Below are 26566 nucleotides of genomic sequence, written 5' to 3'. Positions count from 1 at the left end.
CAGTTTTGGGAGCTGTTTCTGATGGCTTTTCAAAGAGAATGTTGACAAAGCATTTCACAGGAATGGACCAGGTCACATATTTATTCTGGGGTTTTTTTTTTTTTAGCCTCAAGTTGGAGAGAGGAAGTTGTATTTATTCTCTAGCAACGTTATTGATTAGCCTGGACAGTAAAGCAATAAGTATTTAAGACTGCCCTGGATCTTGCCTATTAAGCACGTTCTCTTAGTAATTTACATCAGATGAGGTATAATAGGTCACAGATTGAATTTTATTGCCCAGTTTCTTAGGGTGGGGATGTGACAAGTAGCTGTAACTACTGTTTTTTGTGTTCACCTCAGTGTTGGTGTGTTCTCTGGATAAGCAACTTCTAATATCATAGCATCACAGTGTTGAAAGGAACCTAAAGGTGATCCATGTACTACAGAGCCTTTCAAATTCTTGAAACCTAGATTTAAGTAAGAGGCTTGGTTACCCCAGGATCGGTTCATGGGATTCAGTGCCCATTCAGGGTACTGCAGATGACCACCTTTGTATATTTCACAGGAAGTGGTGTGCATTTATTGTGTTTAGGAATTATTTAATTATAAGTGCTTTAAGAACCAAACTTTTAGTAGTTTTTATTTGTAAATCTGAAAATATCTAAGCATGAGAACCAGTTATTTGTAATGTGAGTTCCTGCCATAGTGATCATATATAGAAAATATTTTTGTTTATGTGCTATTTATTCAAAATGTTAATTATTTTTTAAAGAATTCCTAGCTTTGTAATTGATGGTAGCAAGGCACTCATTTGCTTTATGTAGTAGTATTGTTTCCTATTTGGAAGGCAACCAGGAACCTACAGTATTCAGCCATGCTTTGATTAATCACACTTATCTTTTCATCTTTGTTTTCTTTTTGATAGTGTAAAATATTTAATAAGGTCTGTTCTATCTCTTTGCTTTCCTTCCAAAAAATGCTTAAAATCCTTAGCTAGTGTTTTGAGCTACCTTTATTCAGTTACTTTTACTGTTTGCCCATGATGAAGACTTCTTTGGTGATATCAAAGTGAACTCCCCAATTTATTAATATACACACACAATACAAAACAATGTATAATTTTTAGCAAACATTGTCTGTTAATCCTGTTATCCTGATAATTATATTATCCTGATAATCATCAATGAGTGATCAAAGTACATTTGTAGTGTACTACTTTTTTTTTTTGAGAGAGAGTCTTGCTCTGTCTCCCAGGCTGGACTGCAGTGGCGTGATCTCGGCTCACTGCAAGCCCCGCCTAATTTTTTGTATTTTTGGTAGAGACAGGGTTTCACCATGTTAGCCAGGATGGTCTCGATCTCCTGACCTCGTGATCCACCTGCCTCAGCCTCCCAAAGTGCTGGGATAACAGGCGTGAGCCACCGCGCGCGGCCTGCAGTGTGCTACTTTTAAAGCAGATATAGTAACATTACTTCCAAAGGTAGTTGGAAAGCTTGATATCTGAATGTCTCAGGTTTCTGTTGCTGTCAGATTTTTCCAGTTTGCTGTAATCCCCAGCACTCATATTTGCCTCTTTTTTACAGAGGGCCTGTTGCTGTTAATCATTGGGCGTTTTTTTTCCTTATAGCTGCCCGCTTCACTCAGCTACAGTATATGCCTGCCCTTTTGAGTTTATGCGTATATAAACTCAAAGAGACAGGGTCCCGATGTGGGGCCCAGGCCAGTCTCGAACTCCTGGCTCAAGCAGTCCACCCACCTTGGCCTTCCAAAGCGTAGAGATTACAGACGTGAGCCACTGCACCCGGCCTCTTTTGAGTGTTTTTGAAGGTTGGCATAATGTGTGGATAAAGGCGTATTTTTTCAGTTGAACAGGAAAGGGAGAGTAGTAAAAATTGATACTTAGAAATTCCACTGAGGGTAAGAGATTTTCAGAGAAATAGAAATAACAATAGATAAATTTGGATTTAAATTCCAACAGCAGCCTTTTCTGACAGAATTATGCTGTGCTGTCATCATTTGTCCCATCCTCTAGGAGTTTATTTCTTTTTCAAACTCTTCTCATGTGCCTACATGGCAGTTTCTTTTAAAATTTAGCTATTATGGCCGGGCGCGGTGGCTCAAGCCTGTAATCCCAGCACTTTGGGAGGCCGAGACGGGCGGATCACGAGGTCAGGAGATCGAGACCATCCTGGCTAACATGGTGAAACCCCGTCTCTACTAAAAAATACAAAAAATTAGCCGGGCGAGGTGGCGGGCGCCTGTAGTCCCAGCTACTCGGAAGGCTGAGGCAGGAGAATGGCGTGAACCCGGGAGGCGGAGCTTGCAGTGAGCAGAGATCCGGCCACTGCACTCCAGCCTGGGCGGCAGAGCGAGACTCCGTCTCAAAAAAAAAAAAAAAAAAAAAAAAAAAAAAAAAAAATCTTCCTAAACAAAGATACAGTGGTATCATAACTTGTAAAGAAATCACAATAGGCAGAGAGGAGAGTCCTTTGATCAATGAAGTGACATTAAATTTATCATAAATTCAGAGGTATCTGTAGAAAACCTTTTAAAATAGGCTGTTGTTGCAGATGAAGGAAATACCATACATACCGTAGATGATCAGTGTTACATAATGCTCTGCTCTTATAAATAAAGGCTGAGAATTTTTCTATTAAAGTTAGGTTGAAAATATATAAAGAAAAGAAAGTCCCCTAAAAAAAGTGGTTCTCATGGAAGCCAGTGGTTAATATTCTCAGAAGATTTAAACTCTGAAGCATGCCACCAAGGAAATAATGGTTGTATTATGTAAGTGATGGCTAGTTGTCTATTGGTAAAGTGCAGTGTACTACTCTGAAAATAAATACTGTGTTATTACTATGCTACAAAAATGGCAGCATTAAAATTTTTTATATGAGATTAGTGTTGTGGGTGATTTGGGTCATAAAAAAATTACAGATTGAGAAGATACAGTAGAGAAGACTTGAAATTTATTCGTGGCGTAATGTTTCCAGTGTTAGTAGAAGACAGTGTTGCTGTGCAACACACATGTGTGCAAGTACAACTACTATACTGCCACCATTAAGATATATTCTGCACTTTGGGAGGCTGAGGCCAGCGGATCACTTGAGGTCAGGAGTTCAAGACCAGCTTGGCCAATGTGGTGAAATCCCATCTCTACTAAAAATACAAAAATTAGCCAGCTGTGGTGGCATGTGCCTGTAATCCCAGCTACTTGGGAGGTTGAGGCAGGAGAATCGCTTGAACTCAGGAGGCGGAGGTTGCAGTGAGCCAAGACTGTGCCACTACACTTCAGCCTAGGTGACATACACACACACACACACACACACACACAGATATATTCTGTAGTTGATGTGGTGAACAGAGGAGGATCCCTTGAATCCAGGTGTTCTAGGCGGTAGTGTGTGAATAGCCACTGCACTCCAGCCTGGGCCGCGTAGCAAGATCTGGTCTCTAAAAAACATGTGCGTTCCGTGTTGGGTTTTTATTGTCACAATCCAGTGAGCACGTGAGTGCAGATAGATACCTAGCATCCCTTTTGTCAGAATGCTTATTTGAACTTTCTTTTCTTTTTTTGTTTTTTTGAGACGGAGTCTCTGTCGCCCAGGCTGGAGCTCAGTGGTGCCATCCTGGCTCACTGCAACCTCCGCCTCCCAGGTTCAAGCAATTCTCCTGCCTCAACCTCCCAAGTAGCTGGGATTACAGGTGCCCACCACCACACTGGCTAATTTTTTTGTATTTTTGGTAGAGACAGGTTTTCACCATGTTGTCCAGGCTGGTCTTGAACTCCTTACCTCAAATGATCCACCCAACGTGGCCTCCCAAAGTGCTGGGATTATAGGTGTGAGCCACTGCACCTGGCCGTGAAGTTTATTGTTAGAGCTCTTTTTGTTTTTATTTTTATTTTTTTTTGAGACAGAGTTTCACTCTTGCTGCCCAAGTTGGAGTGTAGTGGCGTGATTTTGGCTCACTGAAATCTCTGCCTCCCGAGTTCAAGTGATTCTCCTGCCTCAGCCTCTGCAGTAGCTGGGATTACAGGCACCAACCACCACATTCGGCTATTTTTTGTATTTTTAATAGAGATGGGGTTTCATCATGTTGGCCAGGATGGTCTCCAACCCCTGACCTCAGGTGATCCACCCAACTCGGCCTCCCAAAGTGCTGGGATTACAGGCATGAGCCACCATGACTGGCGTTACAGTTGTTTTTGACTGCAAGGAGTTATAGTGTCCCTTTTAGCCAGGTTTATAGCATGGTCACTTATAGATGAGCAGAGAATTAGGGGAAAGAAGGAGGTAGTGGGAGATGACAAACAGCAGTGTAGAAATTTGAATTCTTTGTCTGTTGTATTTAATGACCCCTTTTAACTTTCTGCCTTGACTTCTGGTACCTTGCCTTCTGGAAAGAAAAGCCTTGAGGAAAATTGAAGGAAATGTCACCTTACCTTGTTCTTACTTAGATATAAGTTGAGAAGCTAGGAGAGGTTAATTTTCCTTTTCTTTCCAGTTTTAAGTGCATGGGCAATTTTTCTTTTTTTTTAATTTTAAAATTATACTTTAAGTTCTAGGGTACACGTGCACAACGTGCAGGTTTGTTACATATGTATACATGGGCCATGTTGGTGTGCTGCACCCATTAACTCATCATTTACATTAGGTGTATCTCCTAATGCTATCCCTCCCCGCTCCCCCGACCCCACAACAGGCCTTGGTGTGTGATGTTCCCCACCCTGTGTCCAAGTGATCTCATTATTCAATTCTCACCTATGAGTGAGAACATGCGGTGTTTGGTTTTCTCTCTTTGCGATAGTTAGCTCAGAATGATGGTTTCCAGCTTCATCCATGTCCCTACAAAGGACATGAACTCATTGTTATGGCTGCATAGAATTCCATGGTGTATGTGTGCCACATTTTCTTAATCTAGTCTGTCATTGATGGACATTTGGGTTGGTTCCAAGTCTTTTCTCTTGTGAATACTGCTGTAAATAAACATATGTGTGCATGTGTCTTTATAGCAGCATGATTTATAATCCTTTGGGTATATACCCAGTAATGGGATGGCTGGGTCAAATGGTATTTCTAGTTCTAGATCCTTGAGGAATCGCCACACTGTCTTCCACAATGGCTGAACTAGTTTACAGTCCCACCAACAGTGTAAAAGCATTCCTATTTCTCCACGTCCTCTCCAACACCTGTTGTTTCCTGACTTTTTAATGATTGCCATTCTAACTGGTGTGAGATGGTATCTCATTGTAGTTTTGATTTACATTTCTCTGATGGCCAGTGATGATGAGCATTTTTTCATGTGTCTGTTGGCTGCATAAATGTCTTCTTTTGAGAAGTGTCTGTTCATATCCTTCGCCCACTTTTTGATGGGTTTGGTTTTTTTCTTGTAAATTTGTTTGAGTTCTTTGTAGGTCCTAGATATTAGCCCTTTGTCAGATGGGTAGATTGCAAACATTTTCTCCCATTCTGTATGTTGCCTGTTCACTCTGATGGTAGTTTCTTTTGCTGCGCAGAAGCTCTTTAGTTTAATTAGACCCCATTTGTCTATTTTGGCTTTTATTGCCATTGCTTTTGGTGTTTTAGTCATGAAGTCCTGTGCATGGGCAATTTTGCTAGTGTTGTCTATTCTTCCTCAAAAAGAAGTATGACTAAGAAGGCCCACATGACAGGCGCAGTAGCTCACACCTGTAATCACAGCACTTTGGGAGGCCGAGGCAGGCGGATCATTTGAGATCAGGAGTTTGAGACCATCCTGGCCAACATAGTGAAACCCCGTCTCTACTAAAAATACAAAAATTTCACCAGGCATGGTGGCAGGTGCCTGTAATCCCAGGTACTCAAGAGATTGAGGCAGGAGAATCGCTTGCCCTCAGGAAGCAGAGGTTGCAGTGTACTGAGATCTCTCCACTGTACTCCAGCCTGAGTGACAGAACTAGACTCCATCTCAAAAAAAAAAAAAAAAAACCACGTGACTATCAAAATCCAGTTTCTTCTCTTCCTGAGAAAAGACTGACATAAACATTCATGTTTCTTTGAAAAATCATGTCCATTTTCTAAAAATTTTATCCTCATGCCTTTAAATTTTTACTTAAATGTTTATTTTTCCAGGTAAATATTCATGAGTAGGCAGTCTCTTTCAAGGATTTAAGAGTCTGTTGGATTCCTATAGACTTAATCAGTATTTAAATATTCTTCATATAAAATATATTTATTCTTTTTGAAAACAAAGATGTATTCATATCTATCCATGTATTTTATTTATTTATTTACTTTTTGTTGTTGAGACGGAGTCTGGTTCTTTCACCCAGGCTGGAGTGAAGTGGCGCAATCTCGGCTCACTGCAAGCTCCGCCCCCCGGGTTCAAGCGATTCTCCTGCCTCAGCCTACTGAGTAGCTGGGACTACAGGCATGTGCCACCATGCCTGGCTAATTTTTATATTTTTAGTAGAGACGGGGTTTCACCATGTTGGCCAGGCTGGTCCCGAATTCTTGACCTCAGGTGATCCACCCGCCTCAGCCTCCCAAAGTGGTAGGATTACAGGTGTGAGCCACTGTGCCCGGCCCGAAGTCTTATGTTTATCTACACTGTCTCTGTCAGATATATAAGAAACTGGTAATGGTTATTGCTCTAAGGGAGCAAATGGGAGACTGGGGAATGGGGTTTGGAAGGCTATACCTTATTCTGTATCTCCTTTACTGTATTTGAAAATTTCCCCTGTGCATGTGTTACATATTAAATTGAAATACTGAAATAAAAAGAAATGGTTAGTCTCAACAGTATACAATTTAAAAGACCTTCTGTTCTCTCCACAGTGATATCCTGAGAGAAGATGGGAAAGGGCTGCAAGGTTGTGGTTTGTGGATTGCTATCTGTGGGGAAAACTGCAATTTTGGAGCAGCTCCTTTACGGAAATCATACTATTGGTAAGATTGTTTTTCTCTAGCTTGTCTCTAGGTGCTGGGAGCTGTCAGGGGTCTTTTGTTGGTCATGCTAAATTAAAGATGGTTGATGGTACATAAAGGGGAGGTATAATCCAGAGGGACCAAAAGAGATTAAGAGGGAGGAAAAGAAGAGGGAAACAAGTCTTGATGTTGTTGAAATTCAAGAGTGCCTGCTGTAAGTTATCACAGGTAAGGAAAGAAATGGCCAATATAGACAGATCAATATGAATATATTTTGTATATATGTGATTTCCTGTGTATTTACATAATGAATGGTGGCCTACAACTCATAGAAACACTGATTTAAGAAAACATGACTTTCCACTGGGTATGGTGGCTCAGGCCTGTAATCCCAGCACTTTGGGAGCCTGAGGCAGGTGGATCACCTGAGGTCAGGAGTTCAAGACCAGCCTGGCCAACATGGTGAAACTCATCTCTACTAAAAATAGAACATTAGCCAGACATAGTAGCAGGTACCTGTAATCCTGCTACTTGCGGGGCTGAGGCAGGAGAATCTCTTGAACCTGAGGCCAAGGTTGCAGTGAGCCAAGATGGTGTTACTGCACTCCAGCCTGGGCTACAGAGCGAGACTGTCTCAAAAAAAAAAAAAAAAAAAAAAAAAGGCCGAGCTCGATGGCTTACGCCTGTAATCCAAGCACTTTGGGAGGCTGAGGCAGGCGGATCATGAGGTCAAGAGATCAAGATCATCCTGGCCAACATGGTGAAACCCTGTCTCTACTAAAAATACAAAAATTAGCTGAGTGTAGTGGTGCATGCCTGTAGTCCCAGTTACTTAGGAGGCTGAGATAGGAGAATCACTTGAACATGAGAGGCACAGGTTGCAGTGAGCCGAGATCGCACCACTGCACTCCAGCCTGGCAATAGAGCGAGGCTCCATCTCAAAGAAAAAAAAAAAACAAAAAACATGACTTCCCAGAGCTGCTGTATATAGATTTTTAAAAATGGAAGAAACAGCCGTTTGGTGAGTATGACTTAATTTTGTTAATTGGGCTACCTCATTCATTTATTCATTTATTCATTTATTGAGTCAAATAATTATTTATTAGTATATGCTGTATGATACGTGTAATCAGGCCTTGGGTTACAGAGGTGAAGATACCATCTCTGAAGGTCATGGCTTAGTAAGGAAGATAGATATTACAGGTTAGAGTGAAGTGATGTTTGTGTTAGATAAGTAAACAGAGATCATTAAAGCATTTATTTCTGGCAAGTAACTTAAGCACATTTCGGTTTTTCTGAGATGGAGTCTCACTGTGTCTCCCAGGCTTGAGTGCAGGGGTACAATCTCGGCTCACTGCAACTTCTGCCTCCCAGGTTCAACCAATTCTCCTGTCTCAGCCTCCCAAGTAGCTGGGACTACAGGTGTGTGCCACCATGTCTGGCTAATTTTTGTATTCTTTTTTTTTTTAGTGGAGACGGGGTTTCACCATGTTGGCCAGGCTGGTCTCGAACTCCTGACCTCAAGTAATCTGCCCACCTCACGTCTGAGATTACAGACGTGAGCCACCGCACCTAGCCCACCACACCTGGCCCACATTTCCATTTTTCATTAACCATTTCGATGTGCTCTGCTTCTCTTCTATTTTTCTAAAATAATGTTTAACAATTGTGGTTAAATTCATATGTAGTGTTTATTATAATACATATGTCAGTAGTTCTCAAATTTTTTGGTTTTAGACTCCATTTGTCCTGTGAAAACTTACTGAGGAGCCCAAACAGCTTTTGTTTATGTGGGCTATATCTTCCAACATTTACTGTATTAGAAATTAAAACTGGCCAGGCGTGATGGCTCACAGTTTGGTAGTCTCAGGACTTTGGGAGGCCAAGGTGGGAAGATCTCTTGGTCTCAGGAGTTTGAGACTAGCCTGAGACCTCATCTCCACTAAAAACAAAACAGAAAAGAAAAAATAAAAGAAAAAAAGAAATTAGCCAGGTGGTCATGGTGGCATGCGCCTGTGGTCCCATTTACTTGAAATTCTGGGATGGGAGAATCACATGGGAGGTTGAGGCTGCAGTGAGCCTTGATCACACCACTGCATTCCAGTTTAGGAGACCCTGTCTCAAAAAAGGAAAAAAAGGAAAATGAAGACATTTGTAAACTACTTAATTTTTCTAAATGACACTAATAAACTCATTATATTCTAGAATAACTCTATGAAAAATTATATTTTCAAAATAGAAAGCTGGCATTGATTTACTTTTTAGAAAATCTTTTCTGATGTCCAACTTAATAGAAGGCAATTATCGTATCTATTAATACTTGCCTTTGTAATTAATCTGTTGTGATGAGGTGTTTTAGTTGAAATGTATGAAGAAAATCCAGCCGCACACAGATATGTAGTTGGAAAAGGTAGGAGGAATACTTTAATAGCCTTTTCAGGTAATTATGGATATTTTTCTTTGGTATTTCACTAAAACTCAAGGAGTGATGGTTACTTAAAGGTTATTGCAGTGTAGAATCTGAAATAATATTTGTGAACCTTTTTACTCTACTCAATTGAAATCTCATTGATTGGTCCTGCATTTTAAATGGATCTTTTACCCAAGCAGAGTTTTTTAGCATCATGAATTGGTCATTTGGGAAATTTTGGTTCACCGAGATAAGCAAATCTTCCATATCACTTTTGTTAATATCACTACCAATTTCATCAGTATTGGGAATCTATCAAGTTCATGATGATGAATACAATTCTGATTTTTGCCGGAAAGCTCAAATTTTATTGACGACAAATACTGTTATCATAGTTACTTTCCTTGAAATGCTAGGCTTCCTTTATTAATTTTTGAGAAAATGTTTGTCAAATATCATAAATACATAGTTTTTCTGTCATTTCTTATTTTTAAAAGTGACAGCTAGTTCAGCTAGCAGTTCAAAACACACAAGAGATTTTCCTCGAGACAGTTACTGTAATTGTATGCCGAAATGCTTTATGCATAGTTCCCATTTAATCCCATAGAATATTGAAAAGATATATACTCAATGCTTGAGATTTAATAAAATTAGTGATTTTTATTGCCTCATTAAGGACATTGTTAAGTAAAACTGGCTTTTTTATTTTTATTTTTTATTTTTTATTTTTTTAATTTTTTTATTTTTTGAGACGGAGTCTCGCTCTGCCGCCCAGGCTGGGGTGCAGTGGCTGGATCTCAGCTCACTGCAAGCTCCGCCTCCCGGGTTCACGCCATTCTCCTGCCTCAGCCTCCCGAGTAGCTGGGACTACAGGCGCCTGCCACCGCGCCCGGCTAGTTTTTTTTTTTGTATGTTTTAGTAGAGGCGGGGTTTCACCATGTTAACTAGGATGGTCTCGATCTCCTGACCTCGTGATCCGCCCGTCTCGGCCTCCCAAAGTGCTGGGATTACAGGCTTGAGCCACCGCGCCCGGCCGGCTTTTTTATTTTTTAACCGCAAGCACAAGATGATGAAGAGAGGATCTAATGGCGACTATACATTTAGTGCCACTGACTTGATGTGCACTAAGGTACCGGCAGTTTTACCCACCATTGCTTTTCTACATCAGTACAAATGTCAACACAGTGGAAAATGCAAATGTCTTAGTATTATTATGAATATAGTTTTGCCCATGTGGATCCCCTGAAAGGAGACCTCATGAGATCTGCAGACCACAGTTGGAGAGCTGCTGGCATATATAAATACAGTATAAATACAGTACAATTGACCCTTCAACAGTGCGGGGGTTATGGGTGCCAACATCGCCCCCCCAGTCAGTGGAAAACCTGCATATAATTTTTGAATCCCCAGAAACTTAACTATTAATAGCTTACTGTTGATCAGAAGCCTTAAACCTGATAACATAAACAGTTGATTGCCATGTTTTATATGTTGTATTATATACTGTACTCTTAACAATAAAGTAAGCTAGAGATAAGAAAATGTTACTAAAATCATAAGGAAGAAGCTGGGCATGGTGGCTCACGCCTGTAATCCCAGCACTTTGGGAGGCTGAGGCAGGCAGATCACTTGAAGTCAGGAGTTCAAGACCAGCATGGCCGACATGGCAAAACCCCGTCTGTACTAAAAATATAAAAATTAGGCGGGCATGGTGGCATGTGCTTGTAACCTCAGCTACCCGGAAGGCTGAGTCATGAGAATCTCTTGAACCCGGGAGGCAGAGTTTATCATGAGCCGAGATCACGCCACTGCACTCCAGCCCGGGCAACAGAGCTAGACTCTCAATAAAAACAAAAACAAAAAACCTGATTTAAAAAATAAAGGTTGTTTTGAAATATATAAGAGGTTACCATCATTTAAATTTGAAAAGAAGAATGTAAGTGAAAAATAGCCACTGCAAAGGATGTAAGACCCTCTCGTTGATGATAATGCCTGTAAAATAAAATCAGTGTCTCCCAGGCTGGAGTATGGTGGTGCGATCTTGGCTCACTGCAACCTCCACCTCCTAGGTTCAAGCGATTCTCCATCTCAAAAAAAAAAAAGAAAAAAAAAAAGAAAAAATATATTTACTATTTAGTAACTGAAAGTGGTGCATCGTAAAGGTCTTCATCCTCATTGTTTTTATGTGGAGTAGACTGAGGAGAAGGAGGAGGGTTTGGTTTTGCTGTCAAGTGGCAGAGGAGAAAGAAAATCCACATGTGAGACATGTGAAGTTCAAACCTGTGTTGTGTAAGGCTCAGCTGTATTCTCAGTTAAGCAGTTTAGTATACTGTGATTCTTTTGTTGTTGTTGTTGTTTTCATAGAAGCTAATATTTACTTTATTTGTCATTTCTCTGGTTTTGTTTATACCTTTTGCTAGTTCTTTCCACGTAGTCCAGATGTTTCTCAGTTCTCCATGAGGTCAGCTCCATCAGATAATCTGTTTTGTTCTTGGCTGTGTCCTTCCAGGAGCTCTGTGTTCTTTTATCTACTGTGCCACCATGATCATGGAACTTCCCCATTGTTTCTCCCGGTAATTTTTTTTTTTTTTTTTTTGAGACGGAGTCTCGCTTTGTCACCCAGGCTGGAGTGCAGTGGCACGATCTCGGCTCACTGCAACCTCCGCCTCCTAGTTTCAAGTGATTCTCCTGCCTCAGCCTCCCAAGTAGCTTGGATTACAGGCATGCACCACCACGCCTGGCTAATTTTTTAATTTTTAGTAGAGACAGGGTTTCACCATGTTGCCCAGGCTGGTGTTGAACTGCTGGCCTCAAGCAATCTGCCCGCCTCGGCCTCCCAAAATATTGGAATTACAGGCGTGAGCCACTGCAGCCGGCCTCTCCCTGGTTTTGACTTCCTGTTTCCTAGATCTCTTGTCATCTTCTTTTGGCTTATACCTTTTTTTCTTTTTTTTTTTTGGAACACATTTTCCAGTATTTTTCTGGGGTTGAAAAGGTTGTACAGTAGAACAGAACGTTCAGTGATGGCGGCCTTCAACCTGCCCTCTGCCTGGCACCTAGTTGTGAAGCTGGGGCTTCCAAATTGAGATATTTACTAATTGTGCTTGTGATTTCCTTTGCTTCATATCTGTGTTAGGTTCTGTTTCTTTCTGTTTCTATGAGTACATGTTAACTGTTATGGAGGGTCTCCTCAAATAGTTTTCTGAGAAAATATATGTGATACATTTTTTGAGGCTTTGTATGTTTGAAACTGTCTATTTTGCACTAACATTTGAATTGTAATTTTGATGGGTATAGAACTCTAGGTCAAAAATAATATCCTTTCAGAATTTTGAGAGCATTGCATATATGATTTAATCAATAATTATAAGACAAACCTTCACAAACTCTCCACATGGATCAAAAAGTACAACATTGAGGACAGGCCAGTGGCTCTCTTGTGTTCCTGTGTCCAGTTGCAACTCATTCCTTCCCTTGACTTTTAGTTAATCATTCTTTTTATTTTTAATTGCCACATATGTGTGTATCACTAAATGGTATAGTTTATTTTTGCCCTATGGATTTTATATGAATTAATCCATGTTTGGCTTCTTTTATTCAACATTGTATTTGTAAGACACATCAGGCCAGGCACGGTGGCTCACCACTGGAATCCCAACACTTTGGGAGGCCGAGGTGGGAAGATCACTTGATCCCAAGAGTTTGATATCAGCCTGGGCAACATCAGGAGACCCCATCTCTATTTAGAAAAAAATAAATAAAAGATTCATCCTTTTTTGCCATAGCTGTGGTTCTTTACTTTTCATTGATGTAACATTTTATTGCATGAAACTACCTGTCTTCTGTCTTGATGAACATTTGGGTTATTTCCAGTTCGGAGCTATTGGAAATAATGCTACTCTGGAATATTATTGTACATGTATCCTGGCTATTACGTGATAAATTCTGGTATACATATCTAGGAATGAAATTGCTGATTCATAGAAGGTGTGTCTCTTTAACTTTACCAGCTTCTATTGTCTTCTTGCTTCTAGTGCTACTTTTGAGAATCTGGGAACCATTATGATTCTTGATGCTTTGTCTGTGGAAGCTTTTCTAGGCTCTCTTCTTTGTTCCCAGTCGCTGTAGTTTGAAGGATAGGATCTCCTCCAAAATTGATGTTGAAACTTAATCTCCAATGCAACAGTATTAAGCAGTGTGGCCTATAAGAGATGATTAAGTCATGAGGGCTCCACCCTTCACCTTCATGAGGACTAATCCGTCATGAAAGATTAGCATCCTTATAAAAGGGTTGAGGTTGAAGGGAGTGCTCTCTTGCCCTTCTGTCTCTCCCACCATGTGAGGACACAACATTTGACCGCTCCCAAGGATGCAGCAACAAGGCTCCATCTTGCAGTGGAGACTGGGCTGTAACAAGACACCAAACCTATTGGCACCTTGATCTTGGACTTCCCAGCCTCCAGAACTGTGAGAGATAAATTTTCTGTTTATGAATTACCCAGTCTGTGGTATTTTGTCATAGAAGCACAAATGGACTAAGACACCAGTGTTCTGAAATTTCAGTGATGCGTCATAGAATTGATCTTTTCTTTTTCTTTCTTTTTTTTTTAATGGAATCTCGCTCTGTTGCCCAGGTTGGAGTGCAGTGGCACGATCTCAGCTCACTGCAGCCTCCACCTCCTGAGTTCAGGCAATTCTCCCCCCTCAGCCTCCCGAGTGGCTGCGATTACAGGCACGCGCCACCATGCCTGGCTAATTTTTGTATTTATAGTAGAGACAGGGTTTCACCATGTTAGCCAGGCTGGTCTCAAACTCCTGACCTCAGGTGATCTGCCTGCCTCGGCCTCCCAAAGTGCTGGGATTACAGGTGTGAGCCCCCGCGCCTGGCCAGTCTGTTTTCATTTACTGTAGTGGACAGTTAGAGGGTCCCTTCTAGATGGAAATGCATGTTCTTCAGTTTTGAATTATTTTGTTGTTGCTTTCTTTCCTCTGTGTTCTCTGTTCTTTTTTTCTGGAGCTTTCTTTTTGGATGCTGGACCTTCTGGACTAGTCTTTGAATTTTCTTATTTCTCCTTTCCTGTTTATCATCTCTCAATATTTTTGTACCGCTTTTTGGGAGATATCCTCATCTTTATTTTCCAGCCCTTCTATTGAGTTTTTGTTTTTCAGTATCCTGTTCTTATTTCATGGATGTACTATCTTATTTTTTTGATAGATTAGGTAGTTTTTTGTTTGTTTGTTTTGTTTTTCTTTTCTTTGTATAGTTGGTTTCCTCTGTAGTGGTCTCTTCTTGTTAGTCTCTATTTTCTTCAGGTGTCTACTAAACCTTGGTTATCTGTTCATAATTAAAAATGGACACCTAGGCCCAGTGCATTGGCTCACGCCTGTAATCCTAGCACTTTGGGAGGCAGAGGCAGGCAGATAACTTGAGCTCAGGAGTTCGAGACCAGCCTGGGCAACATGGTAAAACCCCATCTGTACAAAAAAATACAAGAATTAGTGGGGCTTGGTGGTGTGCACCTATTGTCCCAGCCACTTGAAGGACTGAGGTGGGAGGATTGCTTGAGCCCAGGAGATCGAGGCTGCAATGAGCTGAGATTGTCCCAATGAACTCCAGTCTAGATGACAAAGTGAGACCCTGTCTCAAAAATATATAAATAAATAAGACTTAAAAAGCCAATTGGGGCAGGGCACGGTGGCTCAAGCCTGTAATCCCAGCACTTTGGGAGGCCGAGACGGGCAGATCACGAGGTCAGGAGATCGACACCATCCTGGCTAACACAGTGAAACCCCGTCTCTACTAAAAAATACAAAAAAACTAGCTGGGCGAGGTGGCGGGCGCCTGTAGTCCCAGCTACTCGGGAGGCTGAGGCAGGAGAATGGCATAAACCTGGGAGGTGGAGCTTGCAGTGAGCCAAGATCCAGCCACTGCACTCCAGCCTGGGTGACAGAGCGAGACTCCATCTCAAACAAACAAACAAACAAACAAAAACAATTGGAAGCTCTAGGCATATGGATAGGGTTCATGACTTTGAGCTTCACTAAAGTGATCTGGCAGGGGCATTTGTTGGGGAAGCCTAGGTTTCAGTATATTTAGGAGTTTCTCCTTTTCCATTGGCCAGATTATCCAGATTCCTCTGGATGGGGATAAAGTCCTGGCTGCCAGTGTTTTGGGAGCAGAAAGGGAGAGCTGGAGGACTTCAACATTCAGTATGTGTGTGTGCAGGCATGTCACTTAATTGCCCCGTTTTCATGGTGGAACTCATTCCCTTTATCCCACAGGCCAGACAGCCTCTGTTTTACACTCCCCAGAGATTGCACCCTTAAGCCTTCCCCTGGCGTGTGAGATGGGTTGTTGCCCAGCAGCATGGAGTGGGAGAGGAGATCTAGAGAACTAGTGGAAGACTCTTGACTTCATTTGATGTTTAGAGTACCAAAATATCAAAAGGTCTAAGCTTTAGACCCCCTTTTGGAGAGGCAGGTAGGGGTGGGCTAACAGGACTGGCTTTTGGTGGATAAAACGTCACCTGACAAAACACTTGGTAGTTTTTGCTTTTAAATTAATTTGTAATCAAAGCCCAGTATGTTTGTGTCTTAATAGATAACCTTTAATTTCCTTAGGGCTTAATTTATGACAGGATGACGCAGACATGTATATACATAATCAAATTTATGAATAATTTTACCTTTCTAAACACTGAATACATTCTTTATGAGTTATGTTGATGAAAGTAAATTTTTGGTTTCTCATGATGCAATCTATGTATTACCATGTGATTATTCCTTTTAATCTAATACTTATGGAGATTTTATGTAATCTAATACTTGCGGACATTTCATGTAAGGCATCTGGAACAAATCATTCTACAGTATATAGGTTGTTTAGGAAAACTGTAACTAGAGTTTTAAAAAAAACTGTAACAGTATGACTTGGGGGGGTATAGGATGTTACCCATGTGATTTTACCTCTGGATGTATCTCACATTTATTTATTTTTATTTTTTTAAATTAGTTTTTAAGATGGAGTCTCGCTCTGTTGCCCAGGCTGGAGTACAGTGGCATGATCTCGGCTCACTGCAACCTCTGCCTCCCAGGTTCAAGCAGTTCTCCCTGCCTCAGCCTCCTGAGTAGCTGGGATTACAGGTGCCCGCCACCACACCCAGTGAATTTTTGTATTTTTAGTAGGGACAGGGTTTGACCATGTTGGCCAGACTGGTCTTGAACTCCTGACCTCAGGTGATCTGCCCACCTCAGCCTCCCAAAGTGCTGGGATTATAGGCGTGAGCCACCGCACCTGGCCTCATATTTAAATATGGAGGTAATTACTGGGACTATACCTTACCTGTCTTATCACATGTCTCTCCACTACTCTTATTAAAATTCAGAGTGCTAATCTTCTCCCTTTAATTCCTTTATCAACAAGGGCTTATTGAATATTTGCTGTGTATACAAAATGGTTCCTTTCACTCAGTAAACTTAGAGACTAGTTGAAGAGATAAAACTTGCACAAATGAAACAAAGTGGTAAAATGCATTTTTAAAATATCATAAACAAGAAGGGGATTTTTGTTTTTATGCAGAAGAAGTTTTTTTTTTAAAGAATTTTGTTTATGCCAGGTGCAGTGCCTCACACCTGTAATCCCAGCACTTTTAGAGGCCAAAGTGGGTAGATTGCTTGAGCCCAGGAGTTCGAGACCAGCCTGGGCCACATGGTGAAAGCCCGTCTCTACAAAAAGTAGCTGGGCATGATGACACCTGTAGTCCCAGCTGGGAGGGACTACTTGGGAGGCTGAGGTGGGAGGATCCCTTGAGCCCAGGAGGCGGAGGTTGCAGTGAGCTGAGATTGAGCCACTGCACTTCAGCCTGGGCAACAGAACAGGACCCTGTTTCAAAAAAAAGTAAAATAGAAATGTGATTATTATATGTGGTAAATAGGAAACCTAGAAAGCCAATTTCTAAGGGACAAGAAAATACTGAGCGGTTCACTGGCTTAGCCAAAAAGAGTAATTTCTTTTCTTAATCCCAGGAATGGAAGATTGCGAAACAATGGAAGATGTGTACATGGCTTCAGTGGAAACAGACCGAGGAGTGAAAGAACAGTTACATCTTTATGACACCAGAGGTCTACAGGAAGGCGTGGAGCTGCCAAAGCATTATTTTTCATTTGCTGATGGCTTTGTTCTTGTGTACAGTGTGAATAACCTTGAATCCTTTCAAAGAGTGGAGCTTCTGAAGAAAGAAATTGATAAGTTCAAAGACAAAAAAGAGGCAAGTGGATAAAAATGCCAAATGTGAATTATAATACCATTTAAATTATAGCACAGACTTTTGGGTAGTTTATTTTCAGATCGTTACAATGTATTCTTAGTATCTGTAAAACCTTAACCCTTTACAGTTTTTTTCTTTTCTTTTCTTTTCTTTTCTTTTTTTGTTTTTTGAGACGGAGTCTCGCTCTGTCTCCCAGGCAGGAGTGCAAAGTGCAATGGTACGATCTCAGCTCTCTGCAACCTCCGACTCCCAGGTACAAGCGATTCTCCTGCTTCATCCTCCCCAGTAGCTGGGATTATAGGTGTGTGCCACTATGCCCGGTTAATTTTTATATTTTTAGTGGAGACGGGGTATCACCATGTTGACCAGGCTGGTCTTGAACTCCTAACCTCAAGTGCTCTGCTGGCCTTGGTCTCCCAAAGTGCTGGGATTACAGGTGTGAGCCGCCATACCCGGCCTAGAATTTTTTTCTTAACCCAAGAAATACAGGACTGACTGAATTTAGTCAGGACCAGAATTTGACTTTCTGCCTTTTGCTTGTTACAATGTACAAGTTGAATTTTAATGACTTCTTATCTGAAGTACTACATAATTCATTTTATGTTCTTTGGTATTGCTGTTTCCTTGGGTTTTTTTTATTTGTTTGTTTGTTTTTGAGACAGAGCGTCTCTCTTTCACCCAGGCTGGAGTGCAATGGCACGATCTTGGCTCACTGCAACCCCTGCCTCCCAGGTTCAAGCGATTCTCCTGCCTCAGCCTCCCGAGTAGCTGGGACTACCGGCATGTGCTACCATGCCCACTAATTTTTTGTATTTTTGGTAGAAACAGGGTTTCACCATGTTAGCCAGGATGGTCTCAATCTCCTGACCTTGTGATCCACCTGCCTCAGCCTCCCAAAGTGCTGAGATTACAGATGTTAGCCACTGTGCCCGGCCTCCTTGGGCTTTTTATTATCTCCTTGGGTACATAGGATTCTTGTCTTCAGGCTTACCGAGAAAAAAAAACCCAAAAACTAATAATTATTGGATTCTGCCCATATACCACTTAAACATAAGATTCATATGCCTTACAGTGGTCTGTAAAGATTTAGATTACCTGGCCCACGCCTATCCTTTTCATCTCATCTTTATCATCTGCTTGTCTCTCACTATACTCCGGTGACACTGGTCTACTTTCTTTTTTTTCAACATGATAGTTTTGTTCTCCTATTAAACTTTCTCAATGGCTTGTTTCCCTGCCTGAAACTGTCTTATCTCAAATCTTTCTCCAGATCTTCACATGGCAGACTCTTCATTGTCTAGGGAACCAGATAATATACTGATTAACAGTACTGGCTAGATGGTAGAAGAAAACCAAAAACCAAAACAAACAGCAACAACAAAAAGTACTGGCTAGATGTTCTTAACTTATATTTTCATATGTTTTTTTGTTAAGCTTTTATTTTGAGACAGTTGTTGAGTCACATGCAGTTTTAAGAAGTAGCACAGAGAGATCCCTTACCTGTTTGTCGCAGTGGTACCATCTTCAAAACTGTAGTACATCATAACCACTGTATTTGTGTTGATTCAGTCAAGACACAGAACATTTCCATCGCCACAAAGATCCCTCATGTTACTCTTTTATAGCTGCCCACTTCCTTCCCATCTTCACCCCCAACTTAACCCTTGGTAACCACTAATCTGGTCTCCATTTCTATAATTGTGTCATTTCAAGATTGTTACATAAATCAGTGGTCCCCAATCTTTTTGGCATCAGGGACCGGTTTTGTGGATGACCGTTTTTCCACAGATGAAGTTGGGGTGGTTTGGGGATGAAGCTGTTCCCCCTCAGATCATCAGCCATTGGATTCTCAGAAAGAGCGTGCAACCTAGATCCCTCACGTGTGCAGTTCACAATTCGATTCTCAAGCTTCTGTGAGAATCTCGTGCCAGCACTGATCTGACAGGAGGCAGAGCTCAGGTGGTCATGCTTACTCACTCCCTGCTCACCTCCTGTTGTGTGGCCCGGTTCCTAACAGGCCCTGCACTGGTACCGTGCATGACCTAGGGGTTGGGGACCCCTGACATAAAAGATATCATACAGGCCAGGCACAGTGGCTCACACCTGTAATCCCAGTACTTTGGGAGGCCGAGGTGGGTGGATCATGAGGTCAGGAGTTTGAGTCCAGCCTAACCAACATGGTGAAACTTTGTTTCTACTAAAAAAATACAAAAAGTAGCCTGGTGTGGTGGTGCGCACCTGTAATCCCAGCTACTCAGGAGGCTGAGGCAGGAGAACCGCTTGAAATCTGGGAGGCAGAGGTTGCAGCAGTGACCTGAGATCACACCAGCCTGGGTGACAGAGCAAGACTCCATCTCAAAAAAATAAATAAATAAAATAAATCATACAATATGTAATCTTTTGGGATTGGCTTTTTTCACTCACATATTCTCTGGAGATTCATCCAAGTCACTGCATGTATCAGTAGTTCATTTCTTTTTCTTGGTGAGTAGTATACCGTGGTATGTACCAAACTCTTTTTAACCATTATCTGTTGTAAGACATCTGGGTTATTGATATTTTATTTAGAATACTAATTTACTTTGTAAATAGATAACATATTCACAAGGTTTTGAAAAGATGTAAGAAGGCATGAAAACTCCTCTCCCCCGTATTTTCCATCTTTCCCACCGAAACAGGCAAATGCTGTAATTATTTATTGGGTATCCTCCAGAGACCGCTCTCTGCCCCACAGAAGTTGAAAGGTCAATGAACACTCATGTACTGGATACTTAAATCTTGGCTTTGGTTCTCAGCTTTTCTGCTTCAGTTTCCTTATATGTAAAAGGAGAATAATAGTACCTTCCTCATATGCTTCTTCAATCCCCATAATCATATTAATTCAGTGAATGCTTGTTGAGCAACTACTATGTGCCAGGCATTGTTCTAGGTACAGGGAATGTGTTAGAGAACAAAACAGCCCATATCTCAGTAAAACTTCTATTTTTGGAGTGAGAGAGACAGTAAATAAATATATTTAATACATTACAAAGAGTGATGCTATGTAGAAAAGCAGAATGGGGAATGAGGGTGCTATTTTGTGTGACTGTAGCAGATATTTGAAGGAAGTAAGGATGGAGGGAGCAAAGCTGATGTCTGGAAGGAAGAGTGCTCCAGGTGGAGGGAATAGCTAGTGCCAAGGATCTGAGGTCGGAATTTGCTTGCCACGTTCAGGAATCAGCAGTGAAGCCAGAGTGGGCTAGCAGGTATGTTGTAGGTGATGAGGGCACTTTGCTTTTCACTTTTAGTGAGATCAGAAGGCACTGGTTTGGGGCAAAGGAATGACATGATATGGTTTAAGTTGCATTTATTTATTTTCATGTTTGGTTTTAAAAAATTGAATAAGTAATGTTTGCACATGGTTCAGAAATGGGGACTGTGTTCAGTCTGGTTCCCACATCTGTCCTCAACCACCAAGATCCTATACATTAAGCATGCTTTTAAAAATATTTTTACCAGTTTTGAGGCAGTTGTCCAAAGTTTTTTTATATAAATACAAGCAAATAGGAGTCTACAGTAAAAAATATTTTTCCTCCTTTTTTTTTTTTTTTTCCCCTTATTTCAGACAGGGTCTTACTCTGTGGCGGGGAGCTATGGCATGATCATAGTTCATTGCAGCCTAAAACTTCTGGGCTCCAGTGACCTGCCTCAGTCTCCTAAGTAGCTGGGACTACAGGCGTGCATCACCATGCTTGCCTAATTTTTATTTTTATTTTTATTTTTTGTAAAGACAAGGTCTTGCTATGTGGTCCAGGCTGGTCTCCAACTCCTGGCTTCAAGTGATCCTCCTGCCTTGGCCTCCCGAAGTGCTGGGATTACGAGTGTGAGCCACCATGTGCCTAGCCTTTTTTTCCCTTTCTTACACCAGGTACATACTATCTTGTACCTTCTATTTTTCATGTAGCATATCTTGGAGTTCTTTCCATATCAGTACCCAGACTTTTTTCTGTTTTTTTTTTTTGTTTGTTTGTTTTAATTGTAGAGACAGGTCTTGTTATGTTGTTCAGCTAGTCTCAAACTCCTGGTCTCAAACAGTCCTGCTTCTTCAGCCTCTCACACTGTTGGGATTACAGGTGTGAGCTACCACACCTACCCACCCCCTGCCTTTTTTTCTTGGTAACTGATGAATAATATTCATCCTGTGGCTATAGTTGTATCATCCTTGTTTTTTTGTTTTTTTGTTTTTTTGAGATGGAATCTCGCTGTTGCCCAGGCTAGAGTGCGGTGGCATCAACTCGGCCCACCGCAACCTCCGCCTCCCAGGTTCAAGCAATTTTCCTGCCTCAGCCTCCCGAGTAGCTGGGATTACAGGCGTTTTCACCACCACGGCTGGCTAATTTTTGTATTTTTAGTAGAGATGGGGTCACCATGTTGGACAGGCTGGTCTTGAACTACTGACCTCAGGTGATCCACCCACATCAGCCTCCCAAAGTGTTGGGATTACAGGCATGAGCCACCGTGCCTGGCCATTTGTTTTGTTTAGATAACATTGTGTTTGTATGCTAATGGGAGAAAATTGATGATGAGGGGACTAAGTGCTGGAGTGACATCCTTGTCCAGGTAAAGGCGGATGGGTTTTAGGGCAGAGTGAATGGGCTTGGAAGATGGTAGGTTGTTAGATGTGGTGGCGGAAGGATGTGGAAATACTCTTTTTTTTTTTGAGATGGAGTCTCGCTCTGTGGCCCAGGCTGGAGTGCAGTGGTGTGATCTCAGCTCACTGCAAGCTCCGCCTCGTGGGTTCACGCCATTCTCCTGCCTCAGCCTCCCGGGTAGCTGGAACTACAGGCGCCCGCCACCATGCCCGGCTAATTTTTTTGTATTTTTAGTAGAGATGGGGTTTCACCATGTTAGCCAGGATGGTCTCGATCTCCTGACCTCGTGATCCATCCGCCTCTGCCCCCCAAAGTCCTGGGATTACAGGCGTGAGCCACCACGCCCGGCTGAAATTCTCTTCTAATTGCGTATCTTACTGAAACAATATGGTCATCCGGTGACAGGAAAGTGGGGAAGAGTAGATACTGGAACTTGTAGAAGGGCACCAAGGTATGCGATGTCTCATTACAAAGTAAATGGAGAAAATGTAATACATTTGCCGGAGAACGCCAGTTCATTTGAGGTCTGTGGTGTGATCTGGGCCAGCAGGGTTGTATGTTTTTCTCTGGCCATATTCAGCTAAATGGTGTAGGCAGAGTCTGGTTAACAGTTAAATTGAACAAGGGAGGGGTTTTGCCAGGTGAATATGGTGGGACAATGGGGGCAAGGGAGTGAATAAAAATAATCTAAGCTGGGTAGGGAGGAATTAAGGACATGAGTAGGGTGGAAGGACAGTGATAAAGGTAGTAGAGCCAGTAGGTTGTATGTCCTTGTGGTGGCTGGAATTCTTGCACTGGGGGCATTAGGCATGACTGGGAAGGCAGGAGTCAGAGTGGGACCCTGTCTCTTTAAAACAAACAAACAAACAAAAAGCAAGGATATGACTGCAGGACTGGTGGATGGCTGAGGTAAGGATGATGAGACCACTGGAGAAGTCAAAGAATGAGAGACCAGGTTACTGGAAGCAGCGTCTGCATAGCTAGTGAAATCACTAAGAATTATGACCAGAGTAACGGCGAGGGCGGGTTGACCATGAGCCAGCTCTGTGATGAGGAACAGTTGGGTGGCCAGCCCAGGGTTAGTAGGTACAACAGACTGATAGCATCAGCCTTCTGCAGGGGTTTTAGAGGACACCATTGGAGGTAGCATTGAGGGGCAAGGAGGACATCTTACCTGAACCTCGTGGTAGTGGTAGGAGGGGAATGATAGGGGAAGCAGGACTGCAAGGCCACTAGGAAAGAAGGTGAAGGGAATATTCAAAGCAGAGGTGGAGGACGCAGTGGGGGTGAGTCTTGCTGAATTCTAAGGGGTAAAGTGAACGAGTTTCTGCAGTTGGGAGGAGAGGGAGATGGAAGTCACAGTAGGGGATGTACACGAAGATGAAAATCTGGGTGATGAAGAATGACAGGAGGGCTTGAAGGGTGAGATAGAGTATGTGATCCCCCTAGAAAACCGGAGCTCTGGGCCCACTTTCATCCTGCCAGCAAGGCATGGCCTTACCTGGAGCACAGGGAGCTCAAGCTCAACGTACAGACAGGAAGGAAGACGGTAGTGGTTCCAAGGTCTGATGAGTTCACTGCTGTTCCTCAGAGGGGCCTTCTTATGACAGTTCTTGCTGCCCCTCCTCTACTGTCACAGCATCCTGTGTAATCTTTATGGGCACTATCTGAAAATCTGGTTTGGGGTCTAGCTTTGACTGCTGTATTCTGGTCACCTTTAGTGCCTGGTGTATAGTAAGCATTCGTGTAAAATGTTCCTGTTGGCACATACTTTTTTGGCCCATACATTTAACAGATCCTTAGCAGTCTAGTATTGGGAATAATGTGAACATAACAATTCCTGTTCTCATGGATACAGAACTCCCACAGCTCCAGTTGTCTTATAGTTGCAAATCTCTCATACATCAAGTATAGCCAAACTGAAATACAGACTCATTGAAACCAGTCTGTATCCTAGATGCCTATTTCCCAAGTCTATCTTCCATTCATACCTGAGCTAATTTTTTTTTTTTTTTTTTTTTTTTACAGTTAGCAAACTACAGAGCATCTGCTTTTTTTTTTTTCTTCTTTTTTGGGAGATGGAGTTTCGTGCAGTCACCCAGCCTGGAGTGCAGTGGTGCCATCTCGGCTTACTGCAACCTCTGCCTCCCAGGTTCAAGCGATTCTCCTGCGTCAGCCTCCCAAGTAGAGGGGACTACAGGCGCATGCCACCATGCCCGGCTAATTTTCTTATTTTCAGTAGAGATGGGGTTTCATCCTGTTGGCCAGGGTGGTCTCGAACTCCTGATCTCAAGAGATCCATGAGCCTTGGCCTCCCAAAATGCTGGGAATACAGGCATGAGTCACTGCGCCCAGCCGAGCATCTGCATTTTTAACAAAAACGCATTAAGGAGTAAGGTGATACCCTAATATACAGTCACACTTGAGAATCAGTTTAATGAAGCAGGTCTGTTAAGTGGAACAGTTTTCCTTATGTCTCCATTTTGCCCAGGAACTGATGTTGGCAAAGTACTAGTATGATCTTTTCAATCCGTTTTCTTTCAGGTAGCAATTGTTGTATTAGGAAACAAAATCGACCTTTCTGAGCAGAGACAAGTGGACGCTGAAGTGGCACAGCAGTGGGCAAAAAGTGAGAAAGTGAGACTGTGGGAGGTGACTGTTACAGATCGGAAAACTCTGATTGAACCATTCACTTTATTAGCCAGTAAACTTTCTCAACCCCAGAGCAAATCAAGCTTTCCTTTGCCTGGGAGGAAAAACAAAGGGAACTCTAGTTCTGAGAACTAAAAATCAGTAATTTCACAATTGTATGTTGAATAGTGACTGCCTTTAAGTGTCTGTGAACATGGAGTAATATCACTATTTAAAATAGGCCATTTGTATCTACCTTTGGTCCTCAGGAAAATTCCCAAGGAAGTCATTTAATGCACTTTAGATGTTAAAAGTATTTGGGCTAAGGTTATTATTGCCTGTTATGAAATAATATATTCTTATTCTCATTGTTCGAAACCTGTCTTTGAAATTAGCACCTTTGTTATTTATGTTGTACTTGTGAAAACAGTAAAATAAAGTTTGGACAGTTATGCAAATGCACCTATGTATAACTTCCCCCTATCCCCAAGCTGTTTCAGAAGATACCATAAATCATTCTGTTACATTATGCAAACTTCTAAGCTCAGACATGACTTTGTTTTTAAAAAGTTCATTTATCTAACGTCTAGGATTATAGAACACTTTTTATGTCTAAATTGGACCCAAAACATTGAACAGTTTGGGGTAGTAAGCTAAATTTCATCTTGTGGAGATTTTGCTAAACAGACTAAGACCCATGATTTAGGGTCAAATTAGAATGTTTAGCATGATTTGAGGTACCAGGTACTGTAAGTAGGTTCATCACACTCTAAGGCCGTTTTTTCTTCAGCCAGATCCCTGTTGATAGATCAGATACTTGAGGGCAAACTGTTTGCTCCTCCTCTTGAAAATGATTAGGCACTTAAGGACAGTAAAGCTGTATTTTCTGGAAGGAAGACTGTATCTTCTGGAATAGATTTCTAGAAAACTAGTCATATACAGTGAAAGTATCAAAAATACTGGGCTCTAGATGGTCTAAGTTAGATGTCTGAATTTGTGTTGTTTCTCTAAAGATTTTGGCAAGACTTGAGCAATGTGGCTGACTGTAACTTTATTAATTTAAAAGGAAGTAAGCAAGCTAGTGGTTTCATCTGTGAAATAACTATTTTGATTGAAATGTAAAATAAGCTATTCAGCAAAGAACATATTAAAACATCAAGTAATTTGTAACATCTTAAATGGAATACTTTTTTTCATGAGCTCAAGTGAAGAACTACATATAAAAGACAATACTTACAAATCAGCTATTGCTGCTACAGTAGAATTCTTCAAAATTTCTCATCATAAATTCATTTTTTGGTCAAAAAATTACCACTCAGACACTAACTCACCCCTTACCTTTTCCCCCAGTTATTAAATATTAATCTAGCTTTTCCCTCCATACATGTTACATAGATGGACAAATGCTTTCATAATGATTTTTAAGTAAGTACCTTCCAGTTTGTTTTGTTTCCTGCTAATGCAACTTAGTCTATATTAGTACAGACAGAGTTACCAATTCTTTTTAAATTCTGTAATGAAAGAGACACACAGAAACAGCACTGCTGGGTCATGCCATGTGTATACTTAGGTACTGCCAAAATGCCCCCTACGGCAGTGTACCAGTTTATCCCTGACAGAACCCATTTCTCATGTACTTGCTACTACAGCATCTGCAAGTCAGAAAACGCTTTTAAAAAAACGCAGTAGGGTTCGTCTTTGAAGCCTAAATGGGGTAGATTATTTAACCTTGTCTAGGAT

The 26566-nt window shown here is 41.6% G+C and overlaps 1 protein-coding gene across 3 annotated transcripts in view; it reads left to right on the top strand.

Annotated features, from left to right (window-relative positions):
• Positions 1–26005, top strand: part of NKIRAS1 (NFKB inhibitor interacting Ras like 1) — a 62855-nt gene extending 36850 nt beyond the window's left edge. Inside the window, exons 2-5 of one of the 3 annotated variants that reach the window (XM_025375759.1) lie at positions 6269–6390; positions 6798–6908; positions 17323–17564; positions 24740–26005. In XM_025375759.1, the coding sequence (XP_025231544.1) occupies positions 6815–6908; positions 17323–17564; positions 24740–24982 (579 nt within the window). In that variant the 5' untranslated portion in view covers positions 6269–6390; positions 6798–6814 and the 3' untranslated portion in view covers positions 24983–26005. The remainder of the gene's footprint in view (positions 1–6268; positions 6391–6797; positions 6909–17322; positions 17565–24739) is intronic. The other 2 variants (XM_025375757.1, XM_025375758.1) reach the window with 2 other exon arrangements.
• Positions 26006–26566: the final 561 nt, after the last annotated feature.

Source organism: Theropithecus gelada, chromosome 2, assembly GCF_003255815.1.
Source record: "Theropithecus gelada isolate Dixy chromosome 2, Tgel_1.0, whole genome shotgun sequence".
In the NCBI taxonomy this organism is placed as follows: domain Eukaryota; kingdom Metazoa; phylum Chordata; class Mammalia; order Primates; family Cercopithecidae; genus Theropithecus; species Theropithecus gelada.
The sequence above is the reverse complement of the archived record's forward strand: the minus strand, read 5'-3'. Positions and strand labels throughout refer to the sequence as shown.